The sequence below is a fragment of the Muscardinus avellanarius genome (assembly GCF_963383645.1).
Source record: "Muscardinus avellanarius genome assembly, chromosome: 1".
Classification (NCBI taxonomy): domain Eukaryota; kingdom Metazoa; phylum Chordata; class Mammalia; order Rodentia; family Gliridae; genus Muscardinus; species Muscardinus avellanarius.
In genome coordinates this window covers 219909867-219931036 of record NC_137786.1, presented here as the reverse complement: position 1 = coordinate 219931036, position 21170 = coordinate 219909867, and the positions used below count along the sequence as shown (strand labels likewise).

General features: G+C 40.0%; 1 protein-coding gene across 3 annotated transcripts in view; it reads left to right on the top strand.

The window, feature by feature from the left end:
- The window catches only part of CKAP5 (cytoskeleton associated protein 5), a gene marked incomplete at its 3' end in the record, with an annotated part of 103838 nt that overhangs the window by 35763 nt on the left and 46905 nt on the right, over nt 1–21170 (top strand). For all 3 annotated transcript variants that reach the window (XM_080696363.1, XM_080696362.1, XM_080696361.1), the window contains exons 13-23: nt 1133–1250; nt 1470–1576; nt 2745–2837; nt 3276–3461; nt 4144–4238; nt 9308–9365; nt 9456–9581; nt 11894–12033; nt 13739–13913; nt 15540–15653; nt 17418–17546. In XM_080696363.1, coding sequence (XP_080552489.1) covers nt 1133–1250; nt 1470–1576; nt 2745–2837; nt 3276–3461; nt 4144–4238; nt 9308–9365; nt 9456–9581; nt 11894–12033; nt 13739–13913; nt 15540–15653; nt 17418–17546 — 1341 coding nt within the window. The remainder of the gene's footprint in view (nt 1–1132; nt 1251–1469; nt 1577–2744; nt 2838–3275; nt 3462–4143; nt 4239–9307; nt 9366–9455; nt 9582–11893; nt 12034–13738; nt 13914–15539; nt 15654–17417; nt 17547–21170) is intronic.

The window sequence follows — 21170 nt, the reverse complement described above, 5'->3', positions numbered from 1 at the left end:
AGTGATTTGCAGTTAGACAAGATAAAATAAGGTATTAATATAAGGAAGAGGCAAAACTATCATGTTTCTAGGTTTTGTGAGCATATATTTAAAATTCAAGTTATCCTGAAAAACTACTAAAATAATATGAAGATTCTGTGAGATGGCCATCTTCAACATAAGTAGATCAATAATTAAAGTTTCCCATGTCAACCCCACTTTTCCTTTGCAACTGATTTAAGTTATACCATGAGAAATAGTATAATCTCCTGGTCTTAAGGCATCTTGGATTAAGTATTGAGTGAATACTCAATAACTCAGAAATTGCTCTGTATTGTGCTCACTTCAGCAGCACACATACTAAAATTGGAATGATACAGAGAAGACTATCATGGCCTCTGCATAAGGATTTCAGCTGTAGTAATTTTACATTCTTGCCACATGCAAATTTGTGAAGTGTTCCATATTTTTGCCACGCTTCACCACTGAGAGGCTCAACACCTTCCAGGCATACCCCAGGTCTGCCCAGTAAACGCTCTGGAGCAACCTGGGAAAATTAATTACTCTGTATGTGCATAGGAAAGATGTAAAGTCATTTAAAGATATCAGGATGTTATTCTCAAATTAATCTGTAGAGTATAATTCTAGTCTATCACTTTGTTTCTTTTTCTTATTTTTATTTATTTATTTGTATTTATTTTGGCGGTCCTTGGGATGGAAGCCAGGGGCATTCTACTCCTGAGCTACACCTTCAGCCTTATTTTTTATTCTTTATTTTGAAACAGGGTCTTAGTTATGGAGGGCCTCGCTAAGTAGCTGAGGCTGGCCACAAACCACAGTCTTCCTGTCCTCCCAGATGCTGGGATTACAAGTGTGTGCCACCATGCCCAGTTACTTTGTTTCATTTACTTCATTAGCTCTTTCTGAATTAGGCTAAGTGTGCAGATTACACATCCACCCCATAGATGTTCTTCAGGGTTTTTATCTGCCCTTGAAACTATGCTAAATTCTGTGGGCACACAAACAAATACAAATATTTCTTTTTGGTTGATTTCCCATTTTAATCAAATTTTCAAGTTCTATGAGCAAAAATGCTAAGAACCACTGTTCTAAATCCTTAAGTAGTTTAATTTTTTTTTTTAATTGCATTTAGGCTGGTGGGCCACCAAAGAAGGGGAAACCAGCTGCAGCAGGAGGTTCAGGAAGCACTGGAACCAAGAACAAGAAAGGATTGGAGACCAAAGAAATCGTGGAGCCTGAACTCTCGGTCAGTATTATACACACTGCCTCAAAATTGAGACCTCTGAGAAGATTTGAGTTCTTTCTTTACTATGTTCTACCACATACAGTAATTGATAGGTTTTAAGCTTATTGAAATGCTCCCCTTTATTATGGTAGAAGACTCAGTTTCTTTGGTTTGGGCTGGGGTATTTTTACATTCCTGCCATCTGTTTCCTTAATTTTAACATGTTTTTGTATTTTACAGATAGAAGTATGTGAAGAAAAAGCTTCAGCTGTCCTTCCCTCTACATGTATACAGCTACTAGACAGCAGTAACTGGAAGGAAAGGCTAGCTTGTATGGAAGAATTCCAAAAGGTAGGTACATAGGGATAAGTGGAATGTGAACGAAATCTAGATTACGGGGAAGCAATGAAATTAACAAATGATGGATATGTCCTAATTGCTGTGTTTTAGAACCAGTGGACATGTTTCACAGTATTAACTAATGAGAGGATGTTTTTATTTGTGTTTTGTGACTCTTTAGCATTTATATTTCAACATCTGTATCCTGTGGCTTCTATAAGCTTGTAACTTAAGTACTTAAAAAATACTAGGTTCTTATTCTGAATTATAAGGCTTAGATGAATTGTTAAATTGTGATACTTTTTTATAAAGTTACTAAGCAAACAGATTCTTAAACCATTCCTCTTCCATTTATATATTTCTCCCTTTGTTATGACTTCTGGGTGAAACAAACATATTGACTGGTATGAAAAGCTATCAAAAACCTGTGCTGAGGCCAGGCATGGTGACGCGCACTTGTAATCCCATCATTCGGGAAGCTGAGACCAGAGGATCACAGTTCACAGACAGCCTCAGCTACTTAGCGAGGCCCTTCCCAACTCAGTGAGACCCTGTTTCAAAAATAAAAAGACACCGGGCGTGGTGGTGCACGCTTATAATCCCAGCATTTGGGAGGCTGAGACCTGAGGATCCTGGTTCGCAGACAGCCTCAGCTAAATAGTGAGTCCCTCTGCAACTCAGTCAACTCAGTGAGACCCGGTTTCAAAATAAAGAATAAAAAATAGGGCAGGGATTGTACTGGGATTACAAGCATGCAGCACCACGCCCAGCTTCCCCAGTTTGCCCGGCTCGTTTTGGCAAAATTTATTTACATGATTCTAATGAGAAGAGAGATGTGGAGAAACTAAATGAGCAGTATGACTTTGAGGCAGGCACCTTCTAATACTACATCTGCCAGTCCTGTAGTTTAGACCTAAATTTGTATGTCTTTTAAATTCAGTACTTAACCACTTCTACCCTGCTTCACTATGTTTTTAGAAAAATCAAGTCATATAAAAGATATATGAGCAGTTTCTTCTACACACTAGGCAAATGAAAACTCACTGTTACTTTGCTTGTAGCAGGTTATTTGTAAATTCCTAAAATATGGCATATAAAAGTTTCAAAAAAACTTGTTAACTTGATTTTGGTATTTGTTCATTCTTTGGAACTAATCTTTAACTCTCATTTTTATTTCAAGGCTATTGAACTAATGGATCGAACTGAAATGCCATGCCAGGCACTAGTGAGGATGCTAGCCAAGAAACCTGGATGGAAAGAAACTAATTTTCAGGTATTTTATAGATTTAATTGAAGTAATTTCTGTTTCACCATCCTATGGAGAAATTTATGTAACTTGGAGTTTAAATAAATGCCTAAGTATATATAATTGTATGTTTCTTTTCATGTGGGTCTGTGTATTGAACCCTGGTGCATTCAGTTAGCCCCCGCCCTATTTTGCTTTTTTAGTTTGGAAATGGGGTCTCACTAAGTTGCTTAGGTTGGCTTCAAACCTGTGATCCTCCTGCCTTAGCCTCCCAAGTACTCAGATTACAGGCATTTGCCACCATGGATAAATGATAAAATTATATGCTTCTTTGCTTAAGATTTTGAATTTACTTTAGTTGTAGTCTCAGCTGTCTTTAACCATGTTATATCTTTGGGAGGCTATATAAGTAAATAAACAAATGTGTTTGGATTACTTGTAACTTTGAGATTTATCCTTATTCAGGTGATGCAGATGAAGCTTCACATAGTTGCTTTGATTGCCCAGAAGGGAAATTTTTCCAAAACTTCAGCTCAGATTGTATTAGATGGCCTTGTAGACAAGATTGGAGATGTGAAGTGTGGGAACAATGCAAAGGAAGCTATGACAGCAATAGCTGAGGCTTGTATGTTACCATGGACAGCAGAACAGGTGAGTAACAGAGCTCTCACCAAGTTCTAGTGTTTACCAAGTTTTAATTTTAGCTTACCAATTTAATTTTTATCTTAAGTAAAATTATTTTTATACTGCATATTTATTTTGTTTTTGTTTTTTGTGTGTGTGGTGCTGGGGATGGAACCCAGAGGCTTTCTACCTCCAGGCTATACTCCCAGGCCTGTTTTCTATTTTATTTGGAAACAGGGTCTCACTAAGTTGCTGAGAGTTTCACTAAGTAGCTGAGGCTGGCTTCAAACCTGTGCAATCCTCCTGTCTCAGCCTCCCAAACGCAGGGATTACAAGAGTGTGCCACCACACCCAGTTTACTGTATATTTATTTTTACCTTTAATAATACACTGGTACCTTATAATGAAAATGTAGTTGAGAGTATTCTATAGATATATTTTTCTCTTAAGATGTTGTAATTCAAAATGAACACTAATAAAAAGTTTAAAACAGTACAGAATGCTTTAAATACTATCACTTACCTCATTTTCTTATGTAAGTTAAATCTTTTGTTCCTAAGCCCTTCTGATGGTTGTTTTGGCATCAAAAACAATGCTTTAAATTACAAAAAAGAAAAATACCTAACCCACATTTGCCTTAAAGTCATGTTGTCCATTTATAAGAAATATGAGAGAAAAGATAAATGATGTCCTTTTTCCCATGCTCCAGGTTATGTCAATGGCTTTCTCCCAGAAGAATCCCAAGAATCAGTCAGAAACTCTGAATTGGCTATCAAATGCAATAAAAGAGTTTGGTTTTTCTGGGTAAGTCAGAAAGAAATCATGTGGAATATAAATGTTTGCCAGTCTCTAATTGGTGATTATATTCATCATAACTCTGCTTATTTCTTAAGAACTGAAGGTGGGTTGTCCAATCTATGTAAAAGAAAACCACCTTTGTTCTCAAAACTCTGTATTGGATTATGTTCTGTATTTTGACATCTACTAAAAGAGTTCTCTGAGTCCTCTAAATTATTTTTCCTTGCCGGGCGTGGTGGCGCACGCTTGTAATCCCAGCATTTGGGAGGCTGAGACCAAAGGATCGCGGTTCGCAGACAGCCTCAGCTACTTAGTGAGGACCTCTGCAACTCAGTGAGACCCGGTCTCAAAAATAAAGAATAAAAAATAGGGCAGGAGGTATAGCTCGGAAGTCGAATGCCCCTGGGTTCCATCCTCAGACCCGCAAAAAAACAAAACAAAACAAATAAATTATTTTTCCTTAAGCATTACTAATAGCCATCCCACAGAAAAGCTGGTTCTAAGAATTTCTGGTCAAATACACTTGGAAATTTACTACATGTAATCACATTTGTTTAGAGACATACAGGGTACCTTGGGAATTAAATGCTCCTAGAAATCCCATAATAGAAGAACTTGTTTAACTTTGCTTATCTCACTGTTTCCCAAACTCATTTTATATAGAACACTGGTTTTGAAACTGGGAATTGAATCCATAGGTGTCCCACCTCCAAGCTGCAACTCTAGCCTTATTTTATTTTGTGTGTATGTGTGTATATTAGTTATTACTGGGGATTGAATCCAGCACTTGGGAGGCTAAGACAGGAGAATCGCACAGGTTCGAAGCCAGACCCAGGCTCTCGGCAACTTAGTGAGACATTCTTTACAAATAAAATATAAAGTAGTTCTGGGAGTATAGCCCGGAGGTAGAAAAGCCCCTGGGTTCTACCACCAAAACCACCAAAACAAAACAACAAAAAATAGTGAAACTAAAGGCATGTATCACTGCATCTAGTTTACCTCACATACTTTTTAAATCACATTTCAAATAGTAGTTTGATTTAATCCTCATAAAAACCGACTACAGTATTTTGTAGTCGGTTTTTAGATGAGGAAACTAAAACACAGAAAGCTCAAGTTGTCTACCCATGTTATATCTAGGAGAGTGGAAAAGCCAGTGTCTCCGTTCAGGCATTGTGGTTTCAGAGAATGCTGACTACTATACTATGTTGCTTTTTCTATGACTTGTTACTTATAACATTCCTCATAATGTCTTACAAAACTCTGTGTGTGTGTGTGTGTGTGTGTGTGTGTGTGTGTGTGTGTGTGTGTGTGTGTGTGTGTGTTGAGGATTGAACCCAGATGCATTCATTATATCTTCAAGCTACACCACTAGCCTTATTTTATTTCTTATTTGGAAACAGCATCTTACTAGGTTGATGAGAGACTTACTACTTGTTGAGACTGTCCTCGAACCTGTGATTCTCCTGTCTCAGCCTCCCAAGTACTGGGTTTATAGGCGTGTGCCACAACACCCAGCCTAAAAAGAGAGTTTTAATTCTACTGATTGAAGAAACACTAGTCTAGAAGTTATCACTTAATTTTCATTTAAACAAACAATTGTTCATTAAAAAATAAAAAATACAGTATTTCTAGAGTTCTTTCAAAATTGTGGTATTGTTTAATTTCTTACTATTGTCTTTCTCCTTTCCTCCCTCTCTCCCTTCCTTCCTTTATTTTGCTTGTTTGTCTCTCTCTTTAATTTGTTTTTGGTGATGGCTGGGGATTGAACCAAGAACCTTGTGGAGGCTAGATAAGCACTCCACCACTGAGCTATATCTCAAGCCCAACTGTATAGACTTTGATACAGTCTGCTGGAATGTCACATAAAATGTCAAATGAAGTTATGCATCGTTAGTGTATGCTTGTAATCCCAGTACTTGGGAGGCTAAAACAGGAGGACCGCAGGTTCATGGCCAGCCCCATCAATTTAGTGAGGCCCTCTGCAAGTTAGTGACACCTGTTTCAAAATAAAGAATAAAAAAGGTCTAGGTTAAATCCCCAGTACCATAAATAAATAAATAAATGTCAAATGAATATTGACAAATGAAAATTTATTCATAATCTTTCTTTTATTCAGATACCTATTGACCACGCTATTCACTTGTTCCAGATACTTGGATTAACACAGACAAAATTAAAATCCTGCTTTCATAAGTCTTATATTTGAGTAAGGGGAGACAGAAAAATAAACTGTAAAAATACAGAAATAGACATCATTAGCCGGGTGTGGTGGTGCACACTTGTAATCCCAGTACTTGGGAAGGTGAGACAGGAGGATTGCACAGGTTTGAAGCCAGCCTCAGCTACTTAGGCTTTCAGCAACTTAGTGAGACGCTGTTTCCCAATAAAATATAAAATAGGCCTGGGAGTGTAGCCCAGAGATAGAAGGTCCTGGGTTTCATCGCCAGTACCACAAAAATAAACAGACATGGTTTCCTTAAAAAAAAAAAAGAAAGAAAGAAAAAAAGAAAGAAAGAAAGAAAGAAAGAATAAAAACAGTGAAATAAAAATAATGTAATTGCCGGGTGTGGTGTCACACGCTTGTAATCCCAGCATTTGGGAAGCTGAGACAGGAGGTTTTTTGGTTTGTGGACAGCCTCAACTACTTAGTGAGTCCTCTGCAACTCAGTGAGACCATTTCAAAATAAAGAATAAAAAAAAAAATAGGTCTGGGGGTGTAACTTGGAGGTATAAATGCCCTAGTACCCCCCAAAAATAATAATGACGATGATGTTGATGATGATGATGCAGTGTAAGAGGTTAGATGTTACCAACTTGGTATAGTTGGGATGGTGTTTTTTTATAGGCTAGTTCAAGAATCCTTCCTGAAAAAAATGACAAGTTAGCAGAGACTAGGACATTAGGGAGTAAACTATGATAATCTGGAAGAGAAGAGCATTCTAGATCAAAAGAGCAAGTGTTAAAGCCCTGTGTTTCAGTGCTTGGTGGAACAGGCCTGTAATCTCAGCTACTCAGGTGGCCGAAGCAGGAAGAGCACAAGTTCAAGGCCAGCCTTGGCAACTTTGCAAAAGATTTTGTCTCAGGATAAAAACTAAAAAAGGGCTGGGAATGTAACTTAGTGGTGGATCACCCTTATTTAATCCCCAGTACCACAAATAAAGACTAGCTAATAGTCTATTTGAATAGTCCTGTCAATAAATTATAATTATTTAGACATATGACAGAGGTACAAGTGTTAGGACTTTGAGTATTACTTTTTTTTTGGGGGGGGGGTACTAGGGATTGAACCCAGGGGCATTCTACCTCTGAGCTCCACCCCAGCCCTAATTTTTATCCTTTATTTTGAAACAGGGTCTCACTAAGCAGTTGAGGCTGCTCAAACCTGCACTCCTTCTGTCTCAGCTTCCCAAGCACTGAGATTACAAGCGTGTGCCACCAGACCTGGCTCTGGGTATATTTGTTGTTGTTGTTGGTGGTGGTGGTGGTGGTGGTGGTGGTGCTGGGGTTCCTGGAAGCCCTTCTACCTCCGGGCTACACTCCCAGACCTGTTTTATATATATATATATATATATATATATTTTTTTTTTTTTTTTTTTTGGGTGGTACTGGGGTTCCTGGAAGCCCTTCTACCTCCGGGCTACACTCCCAGACCTATTTTATATTTTTGAAACAGGGTCTCTTACGCCAGCGCGGCTGGCTTCGAACCTGCGCGATCCTCCTGTCTCCGCCTCCCAAGCGCGGGGATCACAAGCGTGCGCCACCACGCCCGGCTTTTTTATAATTTTGAAACAGGGTCTTGTAAGCCAGCACGGCTGGCTTCGAACCTGCACGATCCTCCTGTCTCCGCCTCCCAAGCCTGGGGATTACGAGCGTGCACCACCACGCCCGGCTCTGGGTATATTTTGAAAGTTGAAGCCGGGCGTGGTGGCGCACGCTTGTAATCCCAGCATTCAGGAGGCTGAGACCTGAGGATCGCGGTTCACGGACAGCCTAAGCTACTTAGTGAGGCCCTCTGCAACTCAGTGAGATCTGGTTTCAAAACAAAGAATAAAAAATAGGACAGGGGCTGTAGCTCGCAGGTCAAATGCCCCTAGGTTCCATCCCCAGACCTGAAAGAAAAAAAAAAAAAAAAGAAGAAGAAGAAAGTTGAACTAAACAGTCATGGCAGCACACAACTGTAGTCTCAGTACTTGAGAAACTGAGACAGGAGGATTGAAAGATTAATGTCAGACAGCCTCAACAATTTAGGAAGACCCTTTTTAAAAATAAACAGGGCTAGCCAGATGTGGTGATGCATGCTTGTAATCCTAGTTCTTGGGAGGCTGAAATAGGACAGAAGGTTTAAGGACAGCCTCAGCAAATCAAAATTTAGCAACCAAGCAAGACTCTGTTTTAAAATAACAAGCTGGGCATAGTGGCTCATGCTTGTAATCCCAGTACTTGGGGTTCTGAGACTGGAGGGTTGCAGGTTCACAGCCAGCCTCAGCTACTTAGTGAGGCCTCTGCAATTTACTGAGACCCTGTTTCAAAATAAAGAATAAAAAATAGGGTTGGGGGTGTAGCTCGGAGGTAGAATGCCCCTGGGTTCAATGCCCACTACCACAAAAACAACAACAAAACAGAGCTGGAGTATATAGCTTGGACGTAGAACTTCCCTGGTTTCAATCCCTAGTAGTACCATCATAAAAAAAAAGAAGAAGAAGGATGGGCCAAACAACACAAAGAATAATATGGCTCTTAGTATTGACAATGGGAGGAACAGGTTTTGAGGTTGGGATATAAACATTTAGAAGTTTGATTTTGAAGTATAGATGTGAGATACCTGCTAGACATAGTAATGGAAATACCACAAATGCAGATGGGTATATGAATCTGGAGTTCAGGAGCAAGCTCAGTACTCTATTTAGGAATCTTAATGTAATAAAATTGATTAGTGTATAGATATTTAAAGTGGGTATAGAAATAGGTGAAAACTCTTCCAAAGGGAGCCAATTACAGTATAATTTTATAAACTCTATTGAATATTTTTAAGGCTTTATCTCAAGTTATTTTCTATACATTGTCTCTTGTAGGTTGAATGTCAAGGCTTTCATTAGCAATGTGAAGACTGCTCTTGCAGCAACAAACCCAGTGAGTACATTCTAGCACATGTAGGAACTTTACAGCCATCTTTGTGGTTTTGTTCTAATTTGGAAAATTCCTTTTTGTTCTCTCTGGCAGGCTGTGAGGACTTCTGCCATCACTCTGCTTGGTGTGATGTATCTATATGTTGGTCCCTCTTTGCGAATGTTCTTTGAGGATGAGAAGCCTGCCCTTCTATCCCAGATAGATGCAGAATTTGAGAAGGTAAAAGCTCCACAAATGTTACAATTCACGGAAAACTCAAGAATCTTACTAGTTAAAAGTAAACTTTAGCCAGGTGTGGTGGCGCACGCTTGTAATCCCCACACTTGGGAGGCAGAGACAAGAAGATCACGCAGGTTCGAAGCCAGCCGTGCTGGCTTAAAAGACCCTGTTTCCAAATAAAAAAGTGTAAAAATAGGTCTGTGAGCATAGCCCGGAGGTAGAAGGGCTTCCAGGAACCCCAGTACCACCAAAAAAAAAAAAGTAAACTTTATTTTTTGTGATACTGAGGATGGAACCCAGGGGCTTTCTACCTCCGGGCTATACTCCCAGACCTATTTTATACTTTATTTGGAAACAGGGTTTCACTAAGTTGCTGAGAGCCTCACTAGCTGATGCTGGCTTCAAACCTGCACAATCCTCCTGTCTCAGCTTCCCAAGTGCTGGGATTACAAGTGTGTGCCGCCACACCCGACATACTAAACTTTTAAACCTTTAGAATAAATAATATATATTTGCTTTTATGTGCATAAAGTATCCTTGGGAGAGTTCATAAGAAATTGATGATTTTTGTGAGGAAAAAATTGGATAACTCTGGTGTGGGATGAGAGATTTTCCTCTTTATATCCTTTTAAACCATTGAAATTTAAAATATTGTGAATATATTGCCTATTCAAATAATAAGTACAAGCCAGGGGTGGTGGTGTACACTTGTAATCCCAACATTCTGGAGGCTGAGACTGGAGGATTGTGGTTTGCGGACAGCCTCAGCTACTTAGTGAGGCCCTCTGCAACTCAGACCCGGTTTCAAAATAAAGAATAAAAAACAGGGCAAGCCAGGCGTGGTGGCGCATGCCTGTAATCCCAGCATTCAGGAGGCTGAGACTGGAGGATCGCAGTTCGCGGACAGCATCAGCTACTTAGGCCCTCCACAACTCAGTAAAACCTGGTTTCAAAAATAAAGAATAAAATAATAGGGCAGGGGATGTAGCTCAGAGGTCGAATGCCCCTGGGTTCCATCCCCAGACCTGCAAAAAAAAAAAAATTAAGAAGAAGAAGTATATTAAATACAACTTTTTGTGTACGTGTGTGGTACTGGGGATGCTACCTCCGGGCTATACTCCCAGAGCTATTTTAGATTTTTATTTGGAGACAGGGTCTCTTAAACCAGCGAGGCTGGCTTCAAACCTGCACAATCCTCCTGTCTCCGCCTGCCAAGCCCAGAGATTACAAGTGTGTACCACCATGCCCAGCTAAATACAACTTTTTTTTTTTTTTAATTAAAAACCAGATGCAGTGGTGCATACCTATAATCTCAGGTACTTGTGTGGATAAGGCAGAATGATCACAAGTTCAAGGACACCCTTGGCAATTTAGCTGAGACCCTACCTCAAAAGCAAAAATTAAGAGCCAGGCGTGGTGACACCCGTAATCCTGGTACTTGGGAGGCTGAGACAGAAGGATTGCAGGCTCAAAGACAGACTCAGTGAGTGTTGAGACTTTCATCAACCTAGTGAGACCCTGGTTCCAAATAATAAAATCAGGCTGGGGATGAGACTCGAAGGTCCCCTCTCCCCCCCCAAAAAAAAACCCATAAAATAAAATTTTAAAAAGGCTGGGGATAATATAGCTCAGTGGTAGAGCACCCCTGACTTCAATCAGCTCAATTTTTTATTTTGAGACAGGTTGTCACTGATTGCAAAGGGCCTCGGTAGGTAGCTGAGACTGTCTGCAAACCATGATCCTCCAGTCTCAGCCTCCCAAATGCTAGTATTAGAAGCATGCAACACCATGCCTGGCACCAGAAGAATTTTTAAAAATAAAACTTTAAAAAGTACTGACATTCCTTGAATAACATTCTAACGGAAATTTCTCAGTGTTAGTATACTTCTCTTTGTTATCTTGGGCATAAAAGTTAAAATACAAATTCGCCAGATATGGTAGCAGCTACCTATGATCCCAGCTACTGGGCAGCTAAAGCAGGAGGATCTCAAGTTCAAAGCCAGCCTGGTCAATTTAGTGAGACCCTGTCTCAAACTTTTCAAAAGGGCTAGGAATGTATTTTAATGGTAAAGTATTTGTCTAACATGCATGAACCCTTGAATTCAATTCCCAGTACTGGGCAAATAAATAACTCTCATAATTGAGAAGTCATATGCTATCAAGTTTGTATAAAAATAACTTTAGGTAGAATGAAAATATTTAGTGTGTAAATGAGTATTGTGAAGGAATGATAAAGTCAGACAGGCATCTTCATTAATCTGTTTACTCTCATTCTTCATCAAGTTCATTGGCTTCATTCATTTGTGTTTTAGATGCAAGGTCAAAGCCCTCCTGCTCCAACCAGAGGGATTTCCAAACACAGCACGAGTGGTACAGATGAAGGAGAAGATGTAGATGAACCAGAAGATGGGGGCAATGATGTTGTTGATCTTTTGCCAAGGACAGAGATCAGGTAGGTTAATGGGTCTGGAGATGGAACCCAGGGGCATTCAACCACCGAGCTACACCCCCTGCCCTTTTTTTTATTTGGTGGTACTGGGGTTTCTGGAAACCCTTCTACCTCCGGGCTACACTCCCAGACCTATTTTTATACTTTTTTTATTTGGAAACAGGGTCTCTTAAGCCAGCACACAAGGCTGGCTTCGAACCTGCTCGATCCTCCTGTCTCTGCCTCTCAAGTGTGAGGATTACAAGCATGCGCCACCATGCCCGGCTTATTTTTTTTATTCTTTATTTTGAAACAGGATCTCACTAAATTGCAGAGAGCCTCACTAAGTAGCTGAGGCTGTCCATGAATCGCGATCCTCTGGTCTCAGCCTCCCGAATGCTGGGATTACAAGCATGCGCCACCACGCCCGGCTCGGTAGGTTTATTTTTGAGAAGTGATATAATTTGAGCCAGACATGGTGGCACATACTTGTAATCCCAGTACTTGAGAACCTGAGACAGGAGAATCCCAGGTTTATGGCCAGCCTCAGCTACTTAGTGAGGCCCTCAGCAACTTAGTGAGACCCTGTTTCAAAATAAAGATTAAAAATAGGGCTGGGGGTTGTATCTTAGAGGTAGAATGTCCCTGGGTTCAATATCCAGTACCACAAAAAGGCATGGTGGTACACACTTGTAATCCCAGCATTTGGAAGGCTGAGACAAGAGGATCGTGGTTCACAGACAGCCTCAGCTACTTAGTGAGGCTCTCCGCAACTTATGAGGCCCTGTTTCAAAATAAAGAATTAAAAAAAAAAAAAATAGGGCAGGATGTGTAGCTTGAAGGTCGAATGTCCCTGGTTTCCATCCCCAGACTCAGAGAGAGAAATGATTCGATTCATTACACTAAAATAAGTATGTTGTATGTGTGTATTTTATACTAGGGATTGAACCCAGACATCTTGAGACAAGAGAATCACAGGTTTGAGAGTCATCAATTTAGCAAGACCCTGTTTCCAAATAAAAATAAAATAGGTTTGGAAGTATAGTTTGGAGGTAGAGTGCCCCTGTATTTACTCCTCAGTGCCACTTTAAAAAAAAAGAAAAAAAAGGCAAATTTTCCCTAAATTGCTAAGGCTGACCTTTAAGCTGCACCTTATACTAAAATCTTTTTTTTTTTTTTTTTTTTTTTTTTTTTTTTGGTACTAAGGATTGAACCTAGGGGCGTTTTACCTCTAAGTCATTAGCCCTTTTTATATTTTATTTTTAAACAGTATCTCGCTAAGTTGCTGAGGCTAGCCTCAAACCTGTAACTCTTCTGTCTCAGCTTTCCATGTACTGGGACTACAAGTGCGCACTACCACACCCAGCTTACTAAATTCTTAAATGTGCTATTTATTTATTTATTTATTTATTTATTTATTTATTTATTTATTTATTTGTGGTACTGGGGATGGAACCCAGGGCATTCTACCTCCAAGCGACACCCCAGCCCTATTTTCTATTCTTTATTTTGAAACAGGGTCTCAGTAAGTTGCAGAGGGCCTCACTAAGTAGGGGAGTCTAGCCGTGAACCTGAGATCCTCCTGTCTCAGCCTCCCAAATGCTGGGATTATAAACGTGCACCACCATGCCTGGCTTCTTTTTAAATTTAGTAAAGGGAACTTCTCTAACATTGCTTTTTTTTTTTTTTTAGTAGTCTAGAATTAAATATTATTTTCCATGTTTTTCAGTGATAAGATTACTTCGGAGTTGGTATCTAAGATTGGTGACAAGAACTGGAAGATCAGGAAAGAAGGCTTAGATGAAGTGGCAGGTATTATCAATGAGGCAAAATTTATCCAACCAAATATAGGTGAACTTCCAACTGCCTTGAAGGGTCGACTCAATGATTCAAATAAAATCTTGGTACGTAGAACATGTTGCCTTTCCTTTTTCTCACTTCCCCCTGCTATAGGAAGTTTCCTTTTAGTGTAGCCTTCACTAGAAAAAAAGAGTGATAACTGTTTGCTTTTGCCTAGAACTAGCTTCCTTTGGTTTCTTAAGTATCTCAAGATACACAGGTTTATTCATCAAATATTCGTGAATTTAAGAATTTGCATTTTTGTGCGTCTGTGGTATTAGGGATAGAACCCAGAGCCATTCTACCTTCTAGCTACACCCTAGCCCAATTTTATTTCTCTTTTGGAAACAGGATCTTGCTAGGTTGATGAAAGTCTTACTATTTGCTGAGGCTGTCCTCAAACCTGTGATCCTTCTGTGTCAGCCTCCCAAGTACTAGAATTACAGGCGTGTGCCACCATGGCAAGAAATTGCTTTTTATAACTTATTATTAAATATTTTTGTATGAAATTATCTATAATATGCATATATATGCTCAATTCCTTTTTTTTTTTTTTTTTTTTTTTGTAGTACTGGGGATGGAACGGAACCCAGGGGCATTCTACCTCCGAGCAACACTCCCAGTCCTATTTTTTATTCTTTATTTTGGAAACAGGGTCTCACTGAGTTGCAAAGGGCCTCACTAAGTAGCTTAGGCTGTCCACAAGCCCGGATCCTCCTATCTCAGCCTCCCAAATTCTGGGATTACAAGCATGCGCCACCACACCTGGCTCTTCAATTCCTAATTTTTTTTTTAATTTGTTTTTTTGCCGAGCGTGGTGGCGCACGCTTGTAATCCCCGCGCTTGGGAGGCAGAGACAGGAGGATTCACACAGGCTTAACAGACCCTGTTTCCAAATATAAAGTATAAAAAATAGGTCTGGGAGTGTAGCCCGGAGGTAGAAGGGTTTCCAGGAACCCCAGTACCACCAAAAAAATAAATAAATAAATTTGGGTTTTATGTCAGGCTTTATTAAACTAAAGCTTTATATTACTTTAAGATTATATAACTTCTCTGAAAAAAAGTGTGTGTGGAGGGGGGGGTACTGGGGTTCCTGGAAGCCCTTCTACCTCCGGGCTACACTCCCAGACCTATTTTATATTTTTTATTTGGAAACAGGGTCTCTTAGCCAGTGCGGCTGGCTTCGAACCTGCGCGATCCTTCTGTCTCCGCCTCCCAAGCACAGGATTACAAGTGTGCGCCCCCATACCCGGCCAACTTCTCTGAAATTCTAATACTACAATTTTTTTTTTTTTGTGTGTGGTACTGGGGATTGACCCCTGGGGCATTCTACCTCTGATCTGCAGTTGCAGAGAGCCTCCCTAAGTAGCTGAGGCTGGCTGCGAACCTATGATCCTCATGTCTCAGCATCCCAAGTACTGGGATTACAAGTGTGTGCCACCATGCCCAGCTACTAATAATACAGTTTTATAAACTGATGATTAAATGCAAGACCTAAGCCAGGCATGGTGGCTCACGCTTGTAATCCCAGCATTCAGGAGGCTGAGACCCAAGGATCACGGTTTGCGGACAGCCTCAGCTACTTAGTGAGGCCCTCTGCAACTCAGTGAGACCCTGTTTGACTATCACAGCAATCTTGTAAGTATAACTTATCTGTGGTTTGAACATAGTGTCGGATTCTTCCAACTCAGGTACAGCAGACATTGAACATCCTCCAGCAATTGGCAGTAGCCATGGGCCCAAACATCAAGCAACATGTAAAGAACTTGGGCATTCCAATCATCACAGTCCTTGGAGACAGCAAGGTAAACCTCTTTCCACTGCAGCTACACTCAGGAATAAGCCACACACATTCTTGGGCTAAGGATAATTCTCTAAACCCTCAAAGTTTATAAAGATGAGCCTATTAGAAGAAAAATAGTAAACATTTTTACCCTCCATGTAGTATTTAAAAGGACTAGATATATCACTTAATAGCTTTTTTGTTTTGTTTTGTTTTTATGGCACTATGGATTGAACCCAGGGGCATTCTACTTTTGAGTATCTTTCCAAATTAAGTAATATATGTAAGAAACATTATATTGTTTCTCTTTATTGTATCCATTCAAATAGTTGCCAGTTACTGATTATGATGTCATTGTATAAAGTTTTGGTGTAATGAATAAGTATGTGAATTTTGGGGTCTTAAAGTTATTTTCTACTCTTTTTCTTTTTGAATTACTGCAGCAGGATCTTCTAGTAATTCAGTAAGATTTACACAGGCCTAGAAGTCACCGAAATGTCATTGAGGGTTGCTAGCCTTTTCTTTTCTTTTCTTTTCTTTTTTTTTTTTTTTTTTTTTTGCGGGTCTGGGAATGAACCTAGAGCCATTTGACCTCTGAGCTACAACCCCTGCCCAGTTTTTATTCTTTATTTTGAAACAGGATCTCACTGGGTTGCAAAGGGCCTCACTAAGTAGCTGAGGCTGTCCGTGAACCGCGATCCTCCAGTCTCAGCCTCCCAAATGCTGGGATTACAAGCGTGCGCCACCACGCCTGGCTCCATTGCTAGCCTTTTATATATCCTGGATATTTGAATGCCTTTTTACTTTTGTGTAATTTAATTTGAGTAATTCATTTAGTTTGAGTATTTTTTACTCTGTGAATACAAAGTAGTATAAAACCATAACTTGAGTGTTCAAATAGCAAGATCTCTAACATGAAATTCCATTCTTTAGCACATGGTCTTGGTCATAAGAACTCCCAAAGGTTCAGAAAACAAAACCTAAGTGTTTCTTCCTCTTAAATGATAGTTTATCCCCAGATCAGTGTTTTACCTAATTGAGTATAGAATTGTTTCAACTTAAAGATTTATATTTCTGCTTTCCTTGAGGTTTCTTGGGTTTGGGGTTTTTTGTTTTTGGGGGGTGTTTTGTTGTTGTTGTTGTTATTTGGGGTTTTTTTTGGGTTTTTTGGGGGTTTTTTTACAGTACTGGAGATGGAAGCCAGGGGCATTCTTACCCCCAAGCTATACCCCCAGCCCCCCCTTTTTTTTTTTTGGTGGTGGTACTGGGGATGGAATCCAAGGGCTTTCTACCTCCAGGCTACACTACATTCCCAGGCCTATTTTATATTTTATTTGGAAACAGGGTGTCACTAAGTTGCTGAGACCTCACTAAGTAGCTGAGGCTGGCTTTGAATCTGTGCGATCCTCCTGTCTCAGCCTCCAAAGTGCCAAGATTACAAGTATGCTCCACCACACCCGCCCTTATTCTTTATTTTTGAGACAGGGTCTTACTAAATTGCAGAAGGCCTCACTAAGTAGCTGAAGCTGTCCGCAAACCTGGATCCTTCTGTCTCAGCCTCTCAAATGCTGGAATTACAAGCATGTGCCGCCACCATGCCCAGGTCCCTTGGACTTTTTAATACAGTAATAGAACTAGTTCTTTTTTAGAGAAAATGATTCCAGCTATGTTCATATAGACCTTAGAAAAGTCTCCACTGTTCACATTCATAAAGGAACAAACTTTTTTCCCTTCTACCTCCAGACTATAGTTAATATCATTTTTGCTAATTCTCTTCTCTCATCAGAACAATGTTCGAGCTGCTGCCTTAGCAACTGTGAATGCTTGGGCAGAACAGACAGGCATGAAGGAATGGATAGAGGGAGAAGATCTTTCTGAAGAACTCAAAAAGGAAAATCCTTTCTTGAGGCAAGAGGTTAGTACTACAAATTAATCATATGTTTTACTTAGGTTTTTATCTACTTTAGGGGTCAGAGCCTGCCTTATAAATATATATTATGATTAAAATAAATTGTATTATAAAAGTAAATATGAATGAGACCAAATTTTTAGGGTCTTTATATTTATGTGACTTTTTTTCTCCACTCACTACTTAATACAACGTGGGGGGGGGGGCTACTAGGGATGAAAACCAAGGAGCCTTCTATCTCTGGGCTATACCCCCAAACCTATTTTATGTTTTATTTGGAAACAGACTTTTTACTAAGTTCCTGAAGCTGGCTTTGAACCTGCCATCCTTATCTCAGCTTACAGGTGTGGGCCACCATACCCAGCTAAAACCTCTACTTACAACATGTAATCAGTGGTAGTAGACTGAATACTTTGCCCCTACAATCTGGAACAAGGCAAAGATATCAGTTCTAACTACTATTATTAAACTTAGTACTAGAAGTTCTAGTCACTGCAATGAAGCAAGAAAAAAAAATGAAGTCATAAAGATTGGGAAAAGAAAGAAGAAAGAAAACCATCCTTACTTGCAGATAACATGACTTTCTACAATAGAAAATTCAAAAATAATCTTTAAGTAAACTCCTAGAATTAATCAGTGGGTTCATCATGTTGCAAGATACAGTTTGATCCCCAGCAGCCCAGGGGGGGGAAAGTGTCAAAATCAACACAACCATTTATAGTCAATCCAGTGAAAACAGAATTTATAGGTATAAGTTAACAAATACAGAAAATTATGGAATGCTGATGAAAAATGTGAAGACCTAAATATATGGTAGAGGGCTGGGCTGGTGGAACATGTCTGTGATCCCATTACTCCCCTGGGTTCAGTCCTGCCTCAGGAACTTACTGATAGTCTCAGCAACCTAGCAAGACCTTGTTTCAAAAAAATAATAATAATAAAGCTATGGATTTAGCCATGTGACCCAGAAGTTGAACTCTTGGGCATTTATTTCAGAAAAATGTGAGTTTATATTCATGTAAAGACAAACGTTTATAATAGCTTCCCTAACAATAGCTAAACACGGGATATAACTAGAGGTAGAACATTTGACTGTAAACTGGCCAAACCTAGAAACAGATATTCTTCAGCAGGTAAATCAATAATTAAACTATTGAATATTCATATATGCAATACTATTTAGCAAAAGATACAAACTATTGATACAAGCAGTAGTTCTTGTGTTTTTGGGTTTTTTTTGTGTTTTTTTTTTGTTGTTGTTTTGTTTTGTTTTGTTTTTTTGGTGGTACTGGGGTTCCTGGAAGCCCTTCTACCTCCGGGCTACACTCCCAGACCTATTTTATATTTTGAAACAGGGTTTCTTAAGCCAGCACCGCTGGCTTCGAACCTGCGCGATCCTCCTGTCTCAGCCTCCCGAGCACGGGGATTACAAGCGTGCGCCACCACGCCCGGCCAAGCAATAGTTTCAATAAATCTCCAGGGAATTATGATACAGGACAGAAAAACAATCACATGTTTGATTCCATTTATATAACATACTTAAAATGACAGAATTTTAGAAGCGAAAAACAAATGAGAGGTTGTCAGGGAATGGGGATATGGTTATAAAAGAGCAATAAGCCAGGCTAGTGGTATACAACCATAATTCCAGTACTTGGGAGGCTGAGAGGAGGAGTGCAGAATCATGGCCTGCCTCTGCAACTTGGGTCTTCTGCAACTTAGTGAGACCCTGTTTCAAACTAAAAAAATAAAATAGGGCTGACAGTATAGCTCAGAGGTGAAATGCCTCTAGATTCAATCCCCAGTACCACAAAATAAAAAGAGCAACCTAAGCAATCCTTGTAATGGAAACTCTTTTTTTTTTTTTTTTTTTTGATGGTACTGGGGGTGGAACCTAGAGGCTTTCTACCTCCAGGCTATACTCCCAGACCTATTTTATATTTTATTTGGAAATGGGGTCTCACTAAGTTGCTGAGAGCCTCACTAAGTAGCTGAGGTTGGCTTCGAACCTGTGCAATTCTCCTGTCTCAGCCTCCCAAGTGCTGGGATTACAAGCGTGCGCCACCATGCCTGGCTGTAATGGAAACTCTTAAGAATCTTGACTGTGGATGCCGGCCGTGGTGGCCCACGCTTGTAATCCCCGCACTTGGGGGGCGGAGACAGGAGGATCACGCAGGTTCGAAGCCAGCCTCTCTGGTTTAAGAGACCCTGTTTCCAAATTAAATATAAAAATAGGTCTGGGAGCGTAGCCCGGAGACAAGGGTTCCATCCCCAGTACCACCAAAAAAAAAAAAAAAAAGAATCTTGACTGTGGTGGTGGGTATATCAACACATACACAATAATCTCACATAAAAATACGCAGAAATGAGTACAAATAAAACTGCAGAAATAGGTTGGCTGTGGTGGCGTGTACTTGTGATCCCAGCATTCAGGGGGCAGAGGCTGGAAGATTGTGGTTCATGGACAGCCTCAGCTACTTAGCAAGGCCCTTTGCAACTCAGTGAGACCCTGTTTCAAAAATTAAAGACTAAAAAATAGGGCTGAGAGTGTAGCTCAGAGGCACAAATGCCCCCCTGGGTTCTATCCCCAGTACTGGGGGGAAAAAAATACTAGAGAAATATCAGTAAGACCACTGTATCAGTATCAGTAGCCTGGTTGTGATACTGTAGTATAGGCTTGTAAAATGTTACTTATGAAGGAAATTGGGTAAGGGGAGCATGGATCTTTCTATACTCTTATAATTGCAAGTTATTTTAGAGGCATAGAGCAGAAACTCGATATAAGGCATAAAATAGAAGCCTCAGTAGAATTTATTATCTGATCAAATTTTGTGTCTTTAGTTAATTTTTCTGTGTATGTGATACTGGGGATTGAACCCAGGGGCATTCTACCTTCAAGCTACACCCCCAGCCCTATTTTTTTATTTATTTGTTTTTATTTTAGAACAGGGTTTCACTAAGTTGCAGATGCCCTTACTAAGTAGCTGAGGTTGACCATGAACCTGTGATCTTCCTGTTTTCGCCTCCCAAGTACTGGGATTACAAGTGTGCATCACTAACACCCAGCTCATAGTTAAGTATTTTTTACATAAATTGGGGGTGCAGGAAATTGAACCCAGGGGTGTTTTGACTATGAGCCACACCCCCAGCCTTATTTTATGTTTTATTTTTTTTTTAATTTTATTTATTTATTTATTTTTGGTGGTACTGGGGGTGGAACCCAGAGGCTTTCTACCTCCGGGCTATACTCCCAGACCTTTTTTTTTTATATATATTTTATTTGGAAACGGTCTCACTAAGTTGCTGAAAGCCTCACTGAGTAGCTGAGGCTGGCTTCGAACCTGTGTGATCCTCCTGTCTCAGCCTCCCAAGCGCGGGGATTACAAGCATGCGCCACCACGCCCGGCTTTATGTTTTATTTTGAAACAAAATATTGCTAAGTTGCTGAGAGTCTCACTAAATTGCTGAGGCTGGCCTTGAACCTGTGATCCTCTTGTATCAACCTCTCAAGTATTAGGATTAGATGCATGCACTACCACACCTGGCTAAAATACTACTTAGAACTTAAAGGAGCTTATGCCACCAGAGCATGGTGGCATAAGCTTGTAATCCTAGCATTTGGGAAGCTGA